A 19,304-nucleotide genomic window follows, 5' to 3' on the forward strand; every position below is an offset into this window, starting at 1 on the left:
ACACAGCTGTCCCAAAGGGGTGTGGAATGCCTCACCCACCTGGACTTCCCAAGGCACAGTGGAGATAATGGGTTAAAGACACTGTGTAGATGTTAGCTACTATTACACTGCTGTGCCTTTTAGTGGAAGAGGCTGTGGGTCACTCTAGGAGGAGCTAGAGTCCTTCCCAATTTAGTCCCTTACTAGCTGAGAGACCTTGAACAGGCTACTGAACTCTGAGGGTGTCCATCTCCTCTACTGTAGCACTCTGCTAAAATCTTTGATTGGATCCAATACAACATGTAACATGCTAAGCACAAAGCATGACATTCAGAATTTAACAATAATAGTTAGAAAAGGTACTGGCCCCTCTGGCATTTCCCAGCCTTATGTGAATAAAACTTGTAGTTTCCCTCTCCAAGGAATCAGGACAACGATAATGTGAGCCCTACTCAACCACCCCAATCTCTCTTTATGCTCTGGGGCAGGAGAGTGTTTCATCCTGTGAAGGGCCCCTGAGGTTCCTACCAAAAAGGGATGTGGTATACTCTTAGGGGAATTGGGAGGTTCCCTAAATTGAGAAGTGTGGCAATTTAATCTATGAAGCTTCCTCCACTGGAATCTCTCTCCTCCCAACATCATCTCAGGATAGTTGCCTCTGAAGGGGCAGTGACAGGCAGCCTGGAACTGAGCACAAAGCCCCAAGAGGCTCTACAGTGTGGTGGCCATTGCTCTCAGGTGAGATCAGAATCACATGGAACAACACTTCAGCATCAGGGCAGGCCTGGGACACAGGCTCCTCTCACAAGAACAGAATTTCTTCCCTCCATGAAAACTGCCATCCTATTGCATCTCAACTTCAGACTCTTGAGACTGAATCCTCAAAATTCTTTTTTTTTTTTTTGAGAGAGGAATTTTAATATTTATTTCTTAGTTTTTCGGCGGACACAACATTTGTTTGTATGTGGTGCTGAGGATCGAACCCGGGCCACATGCATGCCAGGCGAGCGCGCTACCGCTTGAGCCACATCCCCAGCCCCCTCAAAATTCATTTTTTAAATACTTTCCTCAATCAGCTAGCAGGGTCCTGATTCAAACCCAAGGTCCATGGGCTTGAGGTATTTTAAGCAACAAAGACAGACACCATCCTGAGAAATCAGCTTCCATTGACAGAACTAGTATCTGTAGCCTCACTCTGTGTGTTTTGGGAGTATAGCATAAACAGCTGGAAGGACCAGAGGGTGGTAGAACAACACCAGGAAGGACTCATGGCTCCTAGGGCCCGCACTGAAGTCAGAATCCCTAATGAAACCTCTGGGCAGTGGGTCAAATGGCACTGGCTCCACTTCAGACATGGATTCTGAAGCAGATACACTGACATATTTACAACTGAGGGAAAGGTGATACAATATAATAGGTAAAAAGTAAGGCAGGGAGGGCTGGGGTTATGGCTCAGTGGTAGAGCCCTTGCCTAGGATGTGTGAGGCACTGGGGTTCGAGTCTCAGCACCACATATAAATAAATGAACAAAATAAAGGTCCATTAACAACTAAAAAAATTTTAAAAAGTAAGGCAGGGAAAAGTATGTGGTTACCCAAACTTTCTTTTACATAACTGGGGAGGTAGGAGTGGTGTACATGAATAAAATAAGATTGCCCATGATTGATGATTCTTATTGATGGGTGATGGGTGCTCATAATACTATTCTACTTTAGGTTTGAAATGGTCCCCAAAGCGCTGGGGCTTTGGAGTTAGGCCAACCTCAAGCACTGCCCTGAGAGACTCCAAAGGGCGTCTTGTGCATGAGGGGGTCTAAGGGGCACCGTGCATACTGAGTAATGCTGAATCCAGCTCCTCTATTTGCCTACTGATGACCTCAGAAAAGTTCCTCAACTTTTTTTTCATCTGTTGAGAATAGCAACATCTTTCCAGGGTTTTGTGAAGATTAAATGATGTCTGTAAAATGCCTGGCGCACATCATGACTCTACATAGTAATCTTCCCAGCTATTATTTACTAGGAGAGCCCAGCTGGCACCACTCTCAGGAGCTCCTGAATTAAGTCCAGAGTTCATTCCCCAGCCCACCCTCTGGATCCTTTAATTCCTAACTGCCACCAGCTGTTCTCTTTTCATTTTCCTTCCTTCCTTCTTACTGAGGCCAAAGAAAGTAGAGCAGGAATAGAAACAAGTAACAGGGATGTGCCTTCTCTCTTCAGGTTGTCCTAGCAAGATCCTTTTTTTTTTTTCCCCTAACCCAGATCAAATGCTGTCATTACTCTAGGCCTGGGAGAGGCAGAAGCAGAAGGAGGACCTTCCCTCTCAAAATTCATCAAAAGTCTCTTTGGCTTAAGCTGCATCTAATTGCCTTCATAGACAGGAGCTGGGCTCTGAAGCCCAGTCTGAGCCTAGAACAAGGTAGCCCTAGGGATGTTTGTTAAATAAGCAAGTGCATGATCAATGAATGAGAAAGAGGATAAATCAAGCACTTTGAAGATCAAAGAAGCAGTGTATGAGTGAATGAATTATATTAATGAGAATAGCTAAATGTATGAAGGACTAACTGCGTAGTAGTCACAGGGCTGGGCAATATCGTCCAATCCACTCTGCAAGACTCTGAGGTAGCCCTCTTGCTCCCCCACTATAATAATGAGAAAGTGAGGCTCATGAGATTAATAACTTTCCAGGGAACTGGCAAGTGAGTAATAAAATGAGGACTCCAATGGACTCCAGAAGACATTTCTTTTATGAATGAATGGAAGAGTAAGCTGTTGTGGAAATGAACAACTAAATGAGGGAGAGGTGGGAAGGTCATGCCCACAGAAACAGAATTCTCCCCTTGACCTCAAGGGAAAATCCTAGCCAGGCACAGTGGCACATGACTAAGGCTGGGGCAAGATGATTGAAAGTTTGAGGCCAGCCTCAGCAACTTACTGAAGTCCTAAGTCATTTAGTAAGACCCTGTCTTAAAATATAAAAATGCCTGGGGATATAGCTCAGTGGTAAAGTGCCACTAGGTTCAATTCCAAGTACCAAGAAAGAAAAGAAAAAAAAAATAAAAAGGCAAAAGCTTAGTATCTTTTAGGGTAGGGATGGGGCCCAGCACAGCACAAAACATCAGTCCATAACAACTCTTCAAATTACAGGGGCTCCAGACCTTCTCATAGCAGCATCCTCAGTCCAGGCAGAGATTCCAGCCAGGCACACCCGCTTCTGTCCCTACAGAAGAGCCAGGAAATTGGCCAGCTTCTGACAGGTGGCAATTGTCACAGGGCCAAATCATGGCAGGTCCTAGCCACAGCAACCAGGAAAGGAGATGCTGACCAGGCTCAGTATAGCAGCTGGTGATGATTATTAATGTTCACACTCAGGTTTGTTCAGAGACCTTTCCCTGGAGGACAGGGGGGCTGCTGAAGTCAGGACAAATGCAGCCTAGATCCTGCTGCAATGTCAGCTCCTCTGGTGGCATCTAATCTCTGAACTCATGGGACTGAGAAATGATGACCTTCCACAGTCCCCAAGGTAACCAGTCCTTCCTTTATATTCCTACCCTCCAGAACAGAGTCACAGCCAGAGTGCCATTCCAAATCTTTCTCTGTATCACCTAGAAGTCATTAGAAAAGCAGGATGAGAGGCCGATAGCATAAAGACAGCACTGCACCTTGCAATGCAGCAGCCACCTCCCTTACCAGCTGGGATCCCACAGGGACCTGAGCCTCAAAGAAAGGACAGATTGGCTATCTGTTCCACCGCCTGCACAGAATTCTGCCCACGTGGTCATTTTCCATCCCTGCAGCTAAAGTGACCCAGATTTACTTTCAAAGAGTAGAGCTGAGCTGGTGGTGTGTAGCTACAATTCACTCTGCCCCAATTTCAGGGGACTCTCCTGTTCATCTCTCCTGCTCCTGAAACCGAGCTCCAGGGCCAGGGACTCTGAACACTGCCAAGAAGGAGAGAAGCTGGGAAGGAGGAGGAACTGATTTGGATTCAAATCTTGGAATAGCCTGGGGCAAGGAAAGTTGCCTGCCCAGGAGTAAGGGCCCCAGTGGAATTGTTTTCTGGGGCCCCATCTTCCATTCCTGAATTCCTTTCTTTTCACTCAGGGCCAGATAAACCACCTTCCATTTGCTTTCTGACAAAGCCCTAGAGCAAACAAGGAAGGGACGGAACTAAGAGGCTCAAAGACTCTGCTGGCCTGGGAAACTGCTGGCCTCCTGAATTCTCCACTGCCTCTTCTGGTTGCCAAGGAAGTTACAAGGAATGACCCCACCAAGTGCAGTAAGAGGTCTGTGAAGGTGTTTGTCCAGCACGTTCTGGTCCTCATTTGGTGACCACTGGAAGCAGGTATCATCACTTCCCTTCTACAGATAAGGAAACCAAGGCTTCGAGTAGTGGGATCATTTACCTAAGTTTTCTGACTCTACAGCCAGTTATCTCCACAGTGCCTGGCACAAGGCTGGGGCTCTATTTTTTTTTTTTTTTTTTTTTTTTTAGGTACTGGTGATTGAACTCAGAGGTGCTTTACCACTGGGCTACATCCCCAGTCCTTTTTATTTTATTTTACTTTTTTATTTTGAGACAAGGTCTCTCTAAATTGTTGAGAGTCTAGCTAGAATTGCAAGTTGCCCAGGATAGTCTCCAACTTGCAATCCTCCTGTCTCAGCCTCCCGAGTCTTTGAGATTACAGGTATGTTCCACTGCACCTGGCTATCTCAATCTATTTTGTTTTATTGAATGAATGAGTGAATAAAGTAAATAAGGAAGCAGAGAGAAGTCATGGGATGTCTTCTCAGAGCTCCTATCCTAGAGGAGAGATGAATGCACACGGAAGAGGAGCAGGCTCACCTCTCTAACCAGCACTGAGCTCTAGGGCTGCCTGCCACAGGCAGAAAGGCAAGATGGGATTCCTGACTACAGTGAGCTCCAGATCATATGGGAAAACAAACCTAGAAACAACAAATAACATAAGGCCAAACAAGGGATGGAAAGATACGCCACTGCTGTCTGACCAAAGAGATCAGGGAAGGCTTCCTGGGGGAGGCCACAATGGAGCAGACCATGGGAATGATTAATTCAGCAGCACCTGCTGAGGGGTTTCCAGAAATGAATCCCAAGGATGCTTGCAGCCCCATGTATACAATACACACAGGGATGTAATAAATTTTTTCCTTCTTGTCCTCTCAACCAGGCTGAGTTCCATGAAGAAAGAATCACATCTTCAGCTGTCTTTGAATATCAATGACAAAAACAGGAAGGGTCCTGAATATGTGATGTTAGATGTGGGCTAACATCTAATGGGTAGATGATGAAGTCCTCCTGCACCCAACCCTACCCTAGCCCAGGAGAGACACTTTACTGCCATCTGCAAGAAACTAGTCATATAAATACAAATCTACAATGCAACAAATGTGAACAGTGCCCCCTAGAGTTGTGAAGACGCAAAACTGTGCACTACCTCTCTTGTACCCTGTGTATCATCCACTCCCCACAGGCCTCAAGGAATACAGCCTTTTTTTCCACTTCCCCTTTCTACCCTTTGGGGTTATGCTCCTTGCTAAAACAACCTCCCAGCTCCCTCTTGCTTGATGCCCGCTCTCCTCCAGTGAGTAAGGGTATTATGTCTGCTGTTCACTAGACAGAGCCAGGGGGGATGAGGCAAAGTTCCCTCCATCGATTTATTTCTTTCTAATTGTTTTTAGTTGTAGATGGACACAATACCTTTATTTTATTTATTTATTTTTTATGTGGTGCCGAGGTTCAAACTCAGTGCCTCACATGTGCTAGGCAAGTACTCTACCACTGAGCCACAACCCCACCCTTAGGTAGGGATTTTTTTTTTTTTTTTAGAATTTTTTTAATATTTATTTTTTTACTTCTCGGTGGACACAACATCATCGTGTGTATGTGGTGCTGAGGATCAACCCGGGCCACACGCATGCCAGGCGAGCGCGCTACCGCTTGAGCCACATCCCCAGCCCAGGTAGGGATCTTAAGGCCTTTCCCAGAAGTGACCAAAAGTTCTCTCAGGTGATTCTGGAGACCAAGTTAGCTATTGAGATTGTCACCTGCAAAAGAGTCAGATTGGGCTGGTTGCCTAAACAATGGAAATAGCAATGTGCATGGAGATAGGAGATCTGTGTCTGCCAGTCCTGTGCGACTATAGAAAAGTCCCTTAAGGCCATGTGTCCTGCCCAGCACATACTGCTATTGTGAAATCTCTGTGTAAACCATAAAGCTGATGAATAGAAAGAAGGCGCTCTCATGAACGACTCTTGTCACACTTCAGTGTGGCTGAGCTTAGGGCGTTGAGAACAGGGCTGGTAAAGGAGGAAAAAAATGGACAGAAAGAATGAGGACAGAAGACAGAAGGATGAATGGGGCTGCAGCATGTGTGAAGCCCCTAGAATCTGTCTTGACTTTGAGACTGAGACCAGCAGGTTTCTCCGTCCTGAGTGGCCTCTGGACTCTGATACATGTGACCAGCAGGGTGCCCCCACGTTTCTCAAGCAAGGATAAAGCTCTGAAACCAGCTTAGGACAAAATGGGCCCAGGGAAAGGGGAGTCAGTCCTCGGTGAGACTGATCCACACACCCCCACCCAGTTTCATAATCCGGATCCAGGGGGAGGGGAAAGCGGTTCAGGCCACAGCTGGCTTCCAGTGAAGCCTGACTTCACTTCCTCCCAGAAGGAAATCTCCGCTACAGAGCTTCAGAGCATCCAGGGTCTCTCAGGCATGACCCTCCTGCACCTCACATGAAGGAGTCCCCGCAGAGCCAAGGCTGCCTTCCTCATTACCCCAGTGCAGCCCCCTCGACATTCTAAAATCACATGGAGATTTCAGCCAGACCCTAAAGTAGCAGTCCCGCCTTAACTGCTGCCTCTCCTGCAAAAGAAACACGCCCAACTGCAGCACACAAGTTATTTTTAACCATGGCAACCTCCCATTTTCAGCCTCACTGGCCCAGCCCCCTCCTCAAGACAGTCATTCGGTGGTGTCAGGATGCAAAGATCAGCCTCTGTGCCAGGAACAGAACCTGCACACTCCCATCCCTCCATTCAGTTGACCCAGCAGGGTCCCCAGGGGCTTTGCCTGGGCATTAAGCCCCCTTGAGTCTATCCCACTCAGATTCTTAAACAGTCTAGACTCCAGATTCTTAAACAGCAGGGCCTCCCTAGAGAAGATTGAAAGAGGAAATCACCACACAGCAACCTAGAAGTATATAGGAGTGAAGGAGGATGGGAAAGAGAGCATAAGGAAGAGAGCATAAGCATCCACTCTGTCTTCAGGAGAATGAGAGGTTTGTGAGTCAGAGGCCCCTGAGTCATGGCCCTTCAAGGCTGTCCCTTCCTGCATCCTAGGGACAGCTCTGGAACTTTATTACTGGCTGGTGCCTAAGGCACAAAGGGCTTGAGAAGAATTTCCTCCAAGGGCTCTCTATTATTGCTCACCAACAGGAGTTAAAACTGCAGTCTGCCTTCCGGGCCCCACTGCTGTCTCCTCCACACGCTCTCACTCCTGCTAAAAGCTTCTTGTGATGACTTGAGCCCACATACCCCTCTCTGGGTCTAACCTCCCATTACAGCCCACTGCTTGTTCCTGGCTCACAATCTGACGCCTATTAGCTTCTAAATACTCCTGGTTGTCCTTCAGTCATTCAATACTGGTTGATCTCTAACGTGTACAAGGCCCTGTGCAAGTCACTGGGGTCAACACATAAACAAGCCACAGCCCTGAATCACTCACAGTCTTGAGGGAGTGGTGGGCTCCCTGTGGGGTAACTGCTACACTGTTGAAGGGAACATGGAGGAAAGAAAAGCATGAATATGCGAGCGGAGGAGGGAGCTTTGGATACCACTAGGGGCATTAGGGACAGAGGACTTAAAAGAGGAGGAGGGGTTATCAGTGTCTTATAGAGAAGAAAATTAAAGCATGAAGGTTTGATCCTGCAAGCGGCATCCCTCTGGAGGGCAAGTTACAGTACAACATGCAGGGTGCTTGCGGGTAAAGGTGGCAGCAGGTGAAGCCAAAGAGATAGAACAGGGCCTGGTTTTGATGTACCTTTGTGCTGAAGCCTTTATTTCACAGGCAATGTGGAGCTAAAGGTGGTTTGAAAGCACCTGAGTAATAGGATCAGGTGTGCATTTTAGAATAAAACACTGTTAATCATGTGGAGGCAGCAGGGACAAGACTGAGAGAATAAGAACTATTAGGTGGTTGGTTAGAAGGTCCAGGTGAGAGATGATAAAGGGGCACATAATTCGAGAGACACAGATGAGGCAGCAGGACAGGCTTTGGCAATGGATGGAAAGCAGGTGATGTCACTGAATTAGCTGCAGGCGCTGCTCATCTGCGCTGTGACACCAATGCCTGCTTAGATGGTGAGCACACTCCAGGGAAGCAGCTCTGGATGCCTTCAGTGGAAGCAGCTCCTTTACTGAGTGAAAAACCCTGCTAATGGCTTTCCACACATTATCTCTGTAACCCTCAAGGCATCCCTTCACAGGGGCATTCTTTAGGAAACTGAGGTTCAGAGAGGATAAGGGAGTTGCCATAATCACACAGCTGGGCAGCAGCAGGGTCACAGTCCAGTGCCTTGCCTCTTTGACTCCAGAGCCTACACTCATACCACTGCTGCTTGTTGGCAAAGGAGAACTGGGCACCTTCCCACACAGTTCCAGGCAGGCCCAGCCCTCACACCAAGTTATGGTGTGAGAAGATACACACAGTTTTGAAAGGTGATATGAGTGAAACCAACCTCTCTGAGGATTTCATTGTAAGGAAATAATAAAACAGAAGTCAAAAGTTATTATTCTGAACCATGTTCACTGCAGCATTGTCTACTAGGACAGAAAAGAGAGAAAGGAGTAGGATTTATAAAACCATGAAATATTACACAGCCTTTAAAAATAACTATAAAGTCTGAGAGGTAACATGGAAATTTTTGTTTTTATCTAAGAGTAACTGAAGAGTCAGATTCAGAATGGCATCTAAATAGAAAATATGATCAAATGGGGCAAAGATAAGGAAGAAGATTCAGAAATGAGAACAGATCCTATGTTAGCCTAGGGGCAAGCAGAGTTTCCTCTTTCAAGTTTTTCTTTAATGTTATTTCATCAACAGTAATAATAACAAATTAGATTCCCCCTCCATTCCCCACCCAGCCAGGGCAAACTGGCACATTCTTCCCTCACACCCACAGCATCCTGTTTGCTGGGGGACCTCTCTTACCAGCAACTCTGACCACAGCACGCTCTGCAGGGTCCAGAACCGAATCCTGGCTTTTCCGCTTTTTCTGCTCATGCAGTGGCAGGTTCCAGGGCAAAGTATCCCCTGGGGGACAGGGAGAGAGGCTCCCTGACCGCTCACTCCGGTAAGACCTTTCACTCCGACATGACCGTTCGCTGCGACAGGACCGCTCACTGAGCGTTTCTTCATCGGAGGAAGACATGGCTCAGAAGTGGGCTGCAGCAGGAGGACCTTGGAGTCCAAGGAGACAAGATCTGGAGGAGAGAGGGATGAATATGAGCAAAGTGAAGGGGGATCACCTGAAGAACAAATTGGGAATCAGGAAGCAGAGGTTCTGGTCCTGGTTCTGCCACTGACTTGACCTCTTGATCTATCAGGACCTCATCTGCAAAATGAGACGATAATGATACACAGCAAAACTAATTCAGAATTTGGGCAAAATCATATATTATGTAACATATGTAAAGACACCTATAAGTCTTTTTTTTTTGGTGGTAGTAATGGGAATTGAATCCAAGAGTGTTTGACCACTGAGCTACATCCTCAGCCTTTATTATTCATTTTGAGACAGGGCCTCCCTAAGTTGCCCTGGCTATCCTTGAACTTGCAATCCTCCTGCCTCAGCCTCCTGAATAGCTGGTATTACAAGCATGAGCCACCATGCCTGGCTAAAAAGCCTATAAATCTTAAAACACTTGGCCAGGGATGTAGCTCAGTGTTAGGAAGATGCTTGTTTAGCATGCTTACGGCCCTGGGTTCTTAACCATGTTCACTGCAGCATCACCAAAACAAACAAAAATCTTAAAACACACACACCAAATATCCTAAAACACTGTGTGAATATTAGTAGTTCCTCTTTTTTTTTTTTTCCTGGTACCAGGGATTGAACCCAGGACTGCTTAACTACTAAGTCACATCCCCAGCCTTTTTTTTTTTTTTTCAATGTGAGACAGGGTCTCCCTAAGTTGCTTAGGGCCTCACTAAATTGCTGAGGCTGGCTTTGAACTTGTGATCCTCCTGCCTCAACCTCCCAAGCTGCTGGGATTACAGGCATGTGCCATGTGCCACCATACCCAGCTATTAGCTCCTCTTACTAGTAACCACTATTACTACTACTACCACTACTACTATTATTTGGCACATTTGGAGAATTAAGATCCTACAGATGCAAAATGTGGGTTCAAATTCTATTGCACCATTTACTTAACTGTGTGATCCTGGAGAAACCATTTAATCTCTGCAGCCTCAGTATCCTCATCTCTAAAATGGGGATGACACCTAACCTTTCAGGGTCATTTACAAGGACTTAATAAGGTTCTACATATAAAGTGCTTAGTAGTACCTGGTGCCAGTAAGTACTCAACAAACAGCATCTATTAAAAGCATAGCATCTATTATTACATTCTCCTTCTATTTACCTCCCAGGAATGCTGTAAGGATGAAATGGGGCAACAGATGGGAAGTATTTTCAAAAAGCCAGAGCATGATCTCAGTGGCAGACATGAAACAAAACATGAGATAGAACAGGCAGAAATTCCAGGATTTATCCAGTAGATATATTAGACAAAGTTCTAAACCCAAAGTAAAACAGACCCGGGTATAAATTTTGGTTCATCCACTTACAATTTGTGTGATCAGGGGCAAGTCACTCCACCTCTCGGAGACTCTGTTTCATCATCTGCAAAATGGGGGTGATATGCCAAATTAGAGGAGGTTTTAAGAATATGGTGAAATGCACATGGAAAACTGGCTGGTGCCATGCATAGCACACAGCAGGCATTAGATAAAATATTCATTGGCTCCTTTTAAAGACTGGTGCCGGAATAAGTTGCACAGCATGGGAGTAGGGGGTTGGTACAGAAAATCAGTTTTCCTGGTCAGTTTAGCCAGTGGAGGGAGCTGAGTGGGAACACAATCATTCTGGGGCCAGCTGGGATCTACCAGCCAGACTGGGCAGCCTTCCCTCATCCAGGCCCAGCTCACTTCCCAGAACCATCTGCTATACATGGTCCACTACCCCGAAGGCTCCATCAGAGCAGAGAAGGTGCATGCCTTCAGCTATGAGTCTTCCTATAGGTCCTAAATCCAGCCCAGGAAACCAACTCTCACTTTGGCTCTACAGTCCAGGGGTGAGAGGAGCTGTTCCCATAATGGGGAATACCTGCACACAGGGCTATGTGAAGACAAGGAGGTGGCCTAAATGGCTGGACCCCAAGGGTCTCTGGCAAAGCTCCTGGATTCTGGAAATCTCAGCCAGGAGGCAGGAAGGGGCAGATACAACCTCCTGGGTCATTAGCAGATCCCCCATCATAAGCACAGAACTCAAAGAGATAACAAAAGAAACATCAAATGGTGCAGGAAACCTCTGAGCAGCCTAAGATTCACAGAACTACCCTGCCACGGCACCCACTGTGCAAGCAGCATGTGAGCCCTTGTCTCATGGAACATCAAGAGGGGATCCAGACACAGGAGGTGAAGAGGAAAAGACCCAGGTCCTGGCACAGCTTTGCCATTTATCCTAGCATTTGCCGCCCCACCCCCAGCATTACCTTCTGGTGCCCACCCCCAGCTCTCATAGCCAGGTCAGGTGCCAAAGTGACAGCCTCAACCTCATGCGACCCTCAGCCAAGGCAGGAAAACGCCCCTCCTCTCAGACTACCTGCTTCATTCCAGAGCCGCCCATTCCTCTCCTAGACGCCCATTTTACTACAAAGGCCCACTCACTCAAGGCCTCCTCTGGGAGAAACTGTCCCTCCACGGATCTAGCCCGGTCGGTCACCGACACCTCACACATACCTGGTGACCTCCCGCCCCACCTTTGGGTCACCCAGGTCACTCCATCAATCCCCGGTTCACAGGAGCTCGCGCCCACACTCCCAACCCACCCTGCAGGCCGCAAGCCCGGGCCGCGACAGGCACCTGACCTGGCGCTTGTCCTCTGCGGCCCTCCCCACCTCACTCCCACCCCTTCCCCACGATGGGGGAGGGAAGCCCCCACAAGCCGGTGGCGGCGCGGGTGGGTCCGCGTGCCCGCCGCGCGTGGTTGACAAAGAGCGGGTACGCGTGACCAAGGACCGACAAGGTTCAGGTGACAGTAGCCGAGCCTTGGAGCCAGGAGGCGACCTCTCCGCACGGCCCTGCTGTCTCCCGCAGGTCCCTCTCGCTGTCCTGGTGCTTGATGCCCCATATTCCAGGAAACACGCCTCCGTTTGGCCCGGGCAGCGGCGGCTGGGAGGAAACCCCAGCTGTGCACGCTCGGAGCTCTGGGACGCCGGCAGCGGGGGCTGCAGGTGAGAGGCCGGGACCTGCGCTGTGCCCGCGCCTGTCAACCCTGCTGCCCGCTACCCGGGGCTGGGGCGCGGCCGCCCCGCGCTATCAATCGCCGCGCCCCAGCCGCCGCCGCGCACCGGGTGCAGTCAGGCAGGGAGCCTGAATCCAGCCCCGCGCCCGCGCCTTACCCTGAGAGCGGGAGGAGGAGGAAGAGTGGCCAGCGGCAGCAGCAAAGGCGACGGCGGCGGTAGGGCGCGCGGTGCTGAGAGCCGTGGAGGGGAGCGCGGCGGAGCCGAGGGGAGCGGCTCCCACAATGGCCGAGCTCGCGGCGCCGAGCCCCCCGCCCCCCGCGCCCTAGCGGCAGCGGCTGAAGCGGAGCCGGCGCAGCCGCCCAACCCGCTCCCCCACCCCCAGCGCCGACGCCGCCCCCCGGCCCCCGATGCGCGCTCCCTTCCCTGCACCCCACCCCCGGCGCTTCCGCGCTCCCGGTGCGCCCCGGCCTGTCTGCCGTCCCGCGCCCCTTCTATACTGACCCTGCGTCCTCTCGCTGCCCCGAAGCCCTCTCCGTCCCTCCCTTCACAACTCCTCCCCGGCGGCCGCCAGTGTCCCCGGGGCCAATTCACACCCCCACATTCCCCGCCCTCTGCTCTGGCGACCTCTCCGCCCCGGCCCGGCGGCCGCTTGCTGACCCTGGGCGGGCTGGCCCGGCCCGCCCCGTTAGAGCTCTTCACGGCCAGTCCCAGAATCGCTCTTCCAGGCTGCTGACGGCCTCTCTGCCCCGCCTGGGTTTTGGAATAACCCCTGCCTGCCCAAAAAGCCCACTTCCCATCAACCCACATTCTGTTCCCACTTCTGGTACCCCTCAAGAAGAACGCTCTTCGCGGGAACTGAAAGCAGGACGGTCCTGAATTTCCCCTGAGGTCCCCTACCAAGAAGTAAAGGACAGAGAAGAACCAGGACCCCGGGAGGCAGGGGGGTTGGTAGAAACTCAGCCTTGATTAGACAGAGCCAGTAGGCAGAACCTTGGAAGAAACTTCATCCACTGACAAAGCATTTATGGAGTCCCTTCTTCAGGCACAATTTAGTGATTCAGAAAATAAAAGCCAGGAGTGCCTTCCATCCTCTTGTGATACAGATGAGGGAATGTATCCAGAGAGGGAGAGAATTTGTCTAAAGTCATTTGCTAATGACCTGCACAGAAACTCCTGGTAACTGCAAGGTGCTTTACCTGAATGATGCCAAATCTAATCTTGACAATCCTATTCATTCATTCATTCATTCATTCATTCAACAAGTATGTACTGAACGTCTATCATATACCAAGCCCCATGCTGGATACTGAAGATACAATGAAGAACAAAATGCATCTGATACCCATTGATTTCACTGTGCTTACAGTCCAGCAGGAAAGAGAGACATAAATCATAATGAATCCCAAGAGATAGCATTATGATCTTTAATTTGTAAATGCAGTAATAAGATTAGATGATTTACTCAAAATCATTTAGGGTAGCTGGGTATGGTAGCACACAACTGTAATCCCAGCAACCAGAGAGACCAAAGCAGGAGGATCACAAGTTCCAGGCCAGCCTCAGCAACTTAGCAAGACCCTAAGCGACTTAGAGAGGACCCTGTCTCAAAATAAAAAATAAGGGCTGGGGCTTTAGGTCAGTAGTAAAGTGCTTGCCTACCACATATGAGGCACTGGGCTTGATCCTCAGCATCATATAAAATTAAATAAATAAAATAAAGGTGTTTTGCCCATCTACAACTAAAAGCATTTTTAAAAAATAAAAAGAGGGACTTGGGGGGCTGGGGATGTAGCTCAAGTGGTAGCATGCTCGCCTGACATGCTACCACATAAAAATAAAATATATTGTGTCCACCTAAAACTAAAAAAAAAAAAAAGAAGAAGAAGAAGGGCTGAGGTTGTGGCTCAGTGGTAGAGCACTTGCCTCGCATGCAGAGTCACTGGGATCCATCCTCAGCACCACATAAAAATCAATAAATAAAATAGAGATATTGTCTCCATCTACACCTAAAAATTTTATTTATTTATTTATTTTATTTTTTTAAAGAGAGAGTGAGAGAGAATTTTTAATATTTATTTTTTAGTTTTCGGTGGACACAACATCTTTGTTTGTATGTGGTGCTGAGGATCGAACCCTGGCAGCACGCATACCAGGCAAGCGCGCTACTGCTTGAGCCACATCCCCAGCCCTAAAAAATTGTTTTAAAAATATTTTTTTAAAAAATAAAAAGAACTGGGGCTCTCTTTCCCATCTAGCAAGATGGCGGGTGAAAAGGCTGAGAAGCCAGACACTAAGGAGAAGAAACCTGGAGCCAAGAAGGCTGATGCTGTTGGCAAGGATAAAAAGGAAGACTCTACGGATAAGAAACCCAAGAAAGGAAAGCCCCACTGCAGCCGGAACCCTGTCCTGGTTAGAGGAATTGGCAGATACTCCCGATCTGCCATGTACTCCCGAAAGGCCATGTATAAGAGGAAGTACACTGCTGCTAAGTCCAAGGTTGAGAAGAAGAAGAAGGAGAAGGTTCTTGCTACTGTTACAAAACCAGTCGGTGGTGACAAGAATGGTGGTACCAGGGTGGTTAAGCTTCGCAAAATGCCTAGATACTACCCGACTGAAGATGTGCCACGGAAGCTGTTGAGCCACGGCAAGAAACCCTTCAGTCAGCACGTGAGAAAGCTGCGAGCCAGCATCACTCCTGGGACCATCCTGATCATCCTCACTGGGTGCCACAGAGGCAAGAGAGTGGTTTTCCTGAAGCAGCTGAGCAGTGGCTTGCTACTTGTGACAGGACCTCTTTCCCTCAATTGAGTTCCTCTGCGTAGAACACACCAGAAATTTGTTATCGCCACCTCCACAAAGATTGATATCAGCAACGTGAAAATCCCAAAACATCTCACTGATGCTTACTTCAAGAAGAAGAAGTTGAGGAAGCCCCGACACCAGGAAGGTGAAATCTTCGACACAGAGAAAGAGAAATACGAGATCACAGAGCAGTGCAAGGTTGATCAGAAAGCTGTGGACACATAAATTCTACCCAAAATCAAAGCTATCCCTCAGCTCCAGGGCTACATGCGATCCGTTTTTGCTCTAACAAATGGAATTTATCCTCACAAATTTGTATTCTAAATTTCTTACGAAGAATCTAATTAAATAACTGATACATTAAAAAAAAAAAAAAAAAGAACTGGGGATGTAGTTCAGTGGTAAAGCATCCCTGGATTCAATCCCCAGTACCAAAAAAGGAAAGAAAGAAAAAGAATGTCATTTAGGGAGAAAGTAGATGATCCCAGGACTAGAATCCTGTTCCATATCACTTTGTTCTTTGTTCACCATAACGGTTGGGTGTGGAGGAAATGTGTTGGAGCAATTTACAGAAGCTCTTGAACTTCAAGCTGAGAAATTTGGCCTAATTTTTATGGTTATGAGAAGCCAAGGAAGATGTCAAAGTAGAAGAGTGAAAGTAACCCCACAGGCAGGTATAAGATTGGTATAGATGGTTATGCAGGGAGACAACTGCAGTAGTCCCATCCAAAAGTGGGCTATGGGGCTAAGGGAGTATTTCCAGTGGTAGGGTATTTGCCTAGCATTTGCAGAATCCTGGGTTCCATCTCTGGCACACACACCAAGCCGGGGTAAGGGGAGGCAATGAGTCTCTGAACAGGAGTTGGGACAGTAGGGAGGTGATAGAATTGTTTTCCACCCGCTAGGTTTCTGTATTTGCATGCACTTTCCCACATTAAATAAGGGAAAGCACCACCATTTACTAAACTAAGTTCTAGGCAATGCTCTGAGCATTTTGAGTAGATTATGCCACTAAATCCTCCCCCAAACCCTTTGCAGTAGAATATACCTTTTTAATACTCATTTGACAAATAAGGAAACAGAGACTTCAAAAGGGTAAATAACTTACTGAAGCCCACAAAGCAAATGGATGTTGAAGCTGGTGTTGGGGTCCCGACCTGTCTGTTGCCAAATCTCATGTTATAAATCTCTTCACTAGCTGAAGCCAAGGCAAGGAACCCAGGGCCTTAATAAGTCAAATATCCTTTTTCTTAGATAGAAGATATATCTCTGAGACCTCTGGGAAAAGGCTAGAGGTCCACAGTTGCAACCCAAACTGTACATGGACCAGTAGTGTATGTTCCTTTGTGAGATAGTTTCCACAGAAGCCTGTAGAGGTCTCAGCCCAGGAGAATCCATCCTGCAGACTGATTCTAAAGTTTCTATGGGACAATGGATTTCGAGTCAGCTTAAAAAAAAAAAAAGAAAAAGAAAAAGAAAAAAAAAAAAGAAGAAAATCCTGTTGTTTGCAACAACATGGATAAACGTGGAGGACATTATTTTAAGTGAAATAAGCCAGGCACAGAAGGGCACACACCTCATGATCACTTTTATAGATGAGATCAGTGAGTACAATGTAGTTACCAGGGGTTGAGGGGGAAGGGAGATTGGAGAGATAGATGTTGGTCAAAGGTTACAAAATTTCTGCTGGGAGGAAAAAATTTCAGGTAATCTGAAATATAGTACAACATGGTGACTACAGTGTAATTAAAATGTAGTGTCTTTTTAAAAATCACTAAGAGAATAGACTTTAAGTGTTCTCACCACAAAAAATATGTGAAGTAATATATATGTTAATAAGCTCAAGGCTGGGGATATAGCTCAGTTGGTAGAGTGCTTGTCTCCCACACATAGGGCCCTGAGTTTAATCCCCAGCACCACAAAAAAAAAAAAAAAAAAAAAAAACTCAATTTAGTGATTCTATAATATCTACATATTTTGGCTGGGGATGTAAATAAGTGATATAAGCCTTGCCTAGCAGGCACAAAGCCCTGAGTTCAATCCCCAGCACTGAAAAAAAAAAAACATGTTGTAAATGCTAATTATATATAACTTTTATTTGTCAACTGAACATAAAATTTATGTTTTGTTAATAATGGGGATTGATCTCAGGAGCACTTTACCACTGAGCTACATCCCCACCCACCCTTTTTTTTTCTTTTAAAAATATTTTAGGTGTAGATGGACACAATCTCATTTATTTATTAATTATTTTGTATATGATGCTGAGAATTGAACCCAGTGCCTCACACGTGAGGGGCATGCACTCCACCACTGAGCTACAACCCCAGCCTCCAGGCCTTTTTTTTTTTTTTAAATCAGAAATATCAATTGAGCCTCCTAGCTTTGTTTTATTTATTTATTTTTCTTAAATGTGGTGCTGAAGATTAAACCCAATGCCTCCTGCATGCAAGGCAAGCACTCAACCACTGAGCTACAACCTCAGCCCGCCTCCAGGCCTTTTTATTTTTTATTTTGAGACATGCTCTTGCTAAGTTGCCAAGATTGGCCTTGAACTTGTTATCCTTCTGGTCAGCTTCCCCAGTCTCTGAGATTGCAGGCATGTGCTACTGCACCCAGCTTTAAAAATAAAAGTTTAAAATAATAAAGTTCTGTTGGAATAGGTTACAAGGCACAGAGGCATGAGACTAAAGAGTCATTTTTGGCTTCCCTGGGGAGAGAGGAATATGGGCACTAAAGGGGGAAGGTGAGCTGAACCTAAGGGGCCTGTGTGTGAAACTGAATCTCCACTGGGGCCAGAAGTGGTGGTCAGGATCTTGGTAAGACAGGGCAACCTGGGAGAGTTCATGGGGAGAGCTGCCAAGTCATCCAGGACACCTGAAGGCTCAGCCTCTCTGACTAGAGAACATCTGAAGGTTTTCTTCCTCTTGGACTTTAATGCCCTTACCAAATCTGATCGCCAGTCCTGTCCTGAATTATTCATGCTGTGAGCTGTGAGAAGGTGGAGCTTCCGGAAGCTTCTGGATTTAGGACATTCAGCTGTGAATCCCCAGGGCTGAGTCTCTAGCTCTAATAGTGCTGCCCTGGGATTGAGCTATTGGTGAGACTTGCCAAGATTTTTGCAGCTGGCAGCCAACCAGTAACCTTGGGCTACTGGGCTTTGATTCATTTCAGCAGTCATTTATTGAGGAATACTATGTGCTGGAGAGAGTTCTGGGTTCTGTTGGGAACACAAAATGAATCCAATCAGGCCCTCGACCTTGAGGATTCACAGGATGGCAGAGGTGGTGGGCACTTAAAGATGACTGCCTCCAGATCTGATGAGAGTTCTGCTCCACCATATCCTAGTTCACTAACTGAAGACACTGCTGATACCCTCACATCCCACACACCTGAGCTGGGTCCTCTTTAGGTCTTGGAGGGGCCAGAACAACTTCTTACCAATATGACTCTTTGGAGTCCTGACCTTGTCCCCCAGCCTGCAACTTAGCCCACAACTTTCCAGTCTCACCAGGAGGATGACATTTACCCAACAAACACTGATTAAGCATTGACTCAATGCCAGGCACTGAGCTTTGTGCGAGTGGTTTAAAAAGGAATCAGACAGCCAGGTATGGTGCCTTCCTGTTATCCCAGCAACTAGGGAGGCTGAGGCAGGAGGGTCTCAAGTTTATAAACAACCTCAGCTACTTAGCAAGACCCTGTCTCAAGAAAGGGGGGAGGGGAGGACTGGGGATGTAGTTTAGTGGTAAAGTGTTCCTGGGTTCAATCCCCAGTACAAAGAAGTGGGGGGACAATCAGACAGCCAGCACAATTGCGCACACCTATAATTCTAGCTACTCTGTTGGCTAGATCAGGAGGATCAGAAGTTCAAGGCCAGCCTTGGCAACTTAGGGAGACCCTATCTCAAAATAATTGGGGGGGGGTGGTAACTGGGGATTGAACTCAGGGGCACTCGGCCACTGAGCCATATCTCC

The 19,304-nt window shown here is 47.4% G+C and overlaps 1 protein-coding gene and 1 pseudogene across 15 annotated transcripts in view; one reads left to right on the top strand and one right to left on the bottom strand.

Moving 5' to 3' along the window:
• Positions 1-10,901, bottom strand: part of MACF1 (microtubule actin crosslinking factor 1) — a gene marked incomplete at its 5' end in the record, with an annotated part of 350,743 nt that extends 339,842 nt beyond the window's left edge. For all 14 annotated transcript variants that reach the window (XR_014023452.1, XR_014023453.1, XM_081305387.1 and 11 more), the window contains 2 exons: positions 9,206-9,477; positions 10,847-10,901. Coding sequence is in view for 12 of the 14 variants with exons in the window: in XM_081305387.1 (XP_081161513.1) it covers positions 9,206-9,425 (220 nt within the window). The remainder of the gene's footprint in view (positions 1-9,205; positions 9,478-10,846) is intronic.
• Positions 10,902-14,765: 3,864 nt separating this feature from the next.
• On the top strand, positions 14,766-15,709 carry LOC308656821 (large ribosomal subunit protein eL6-like; annotated as a pseudogene). Its single transcript has one exon. The product of its transcript is annotated as a large ribosomal subunit protein eL6-like (transcript).
• The last annotated feature ends 3,595 nt before the right edge of the window (positions 15,710-19,304 follow it).

Source organism: Spermophilus citellus, assembly GCF_964194105.1.
Source record: "Spermophilus citellus genome assembly, chromosome: 9".
NCBI lineage: Eukaryota > Metazoa > Chordata > Mammalia > Rodentia > Sciuridae > Spermophilus > Spermophilus citellus.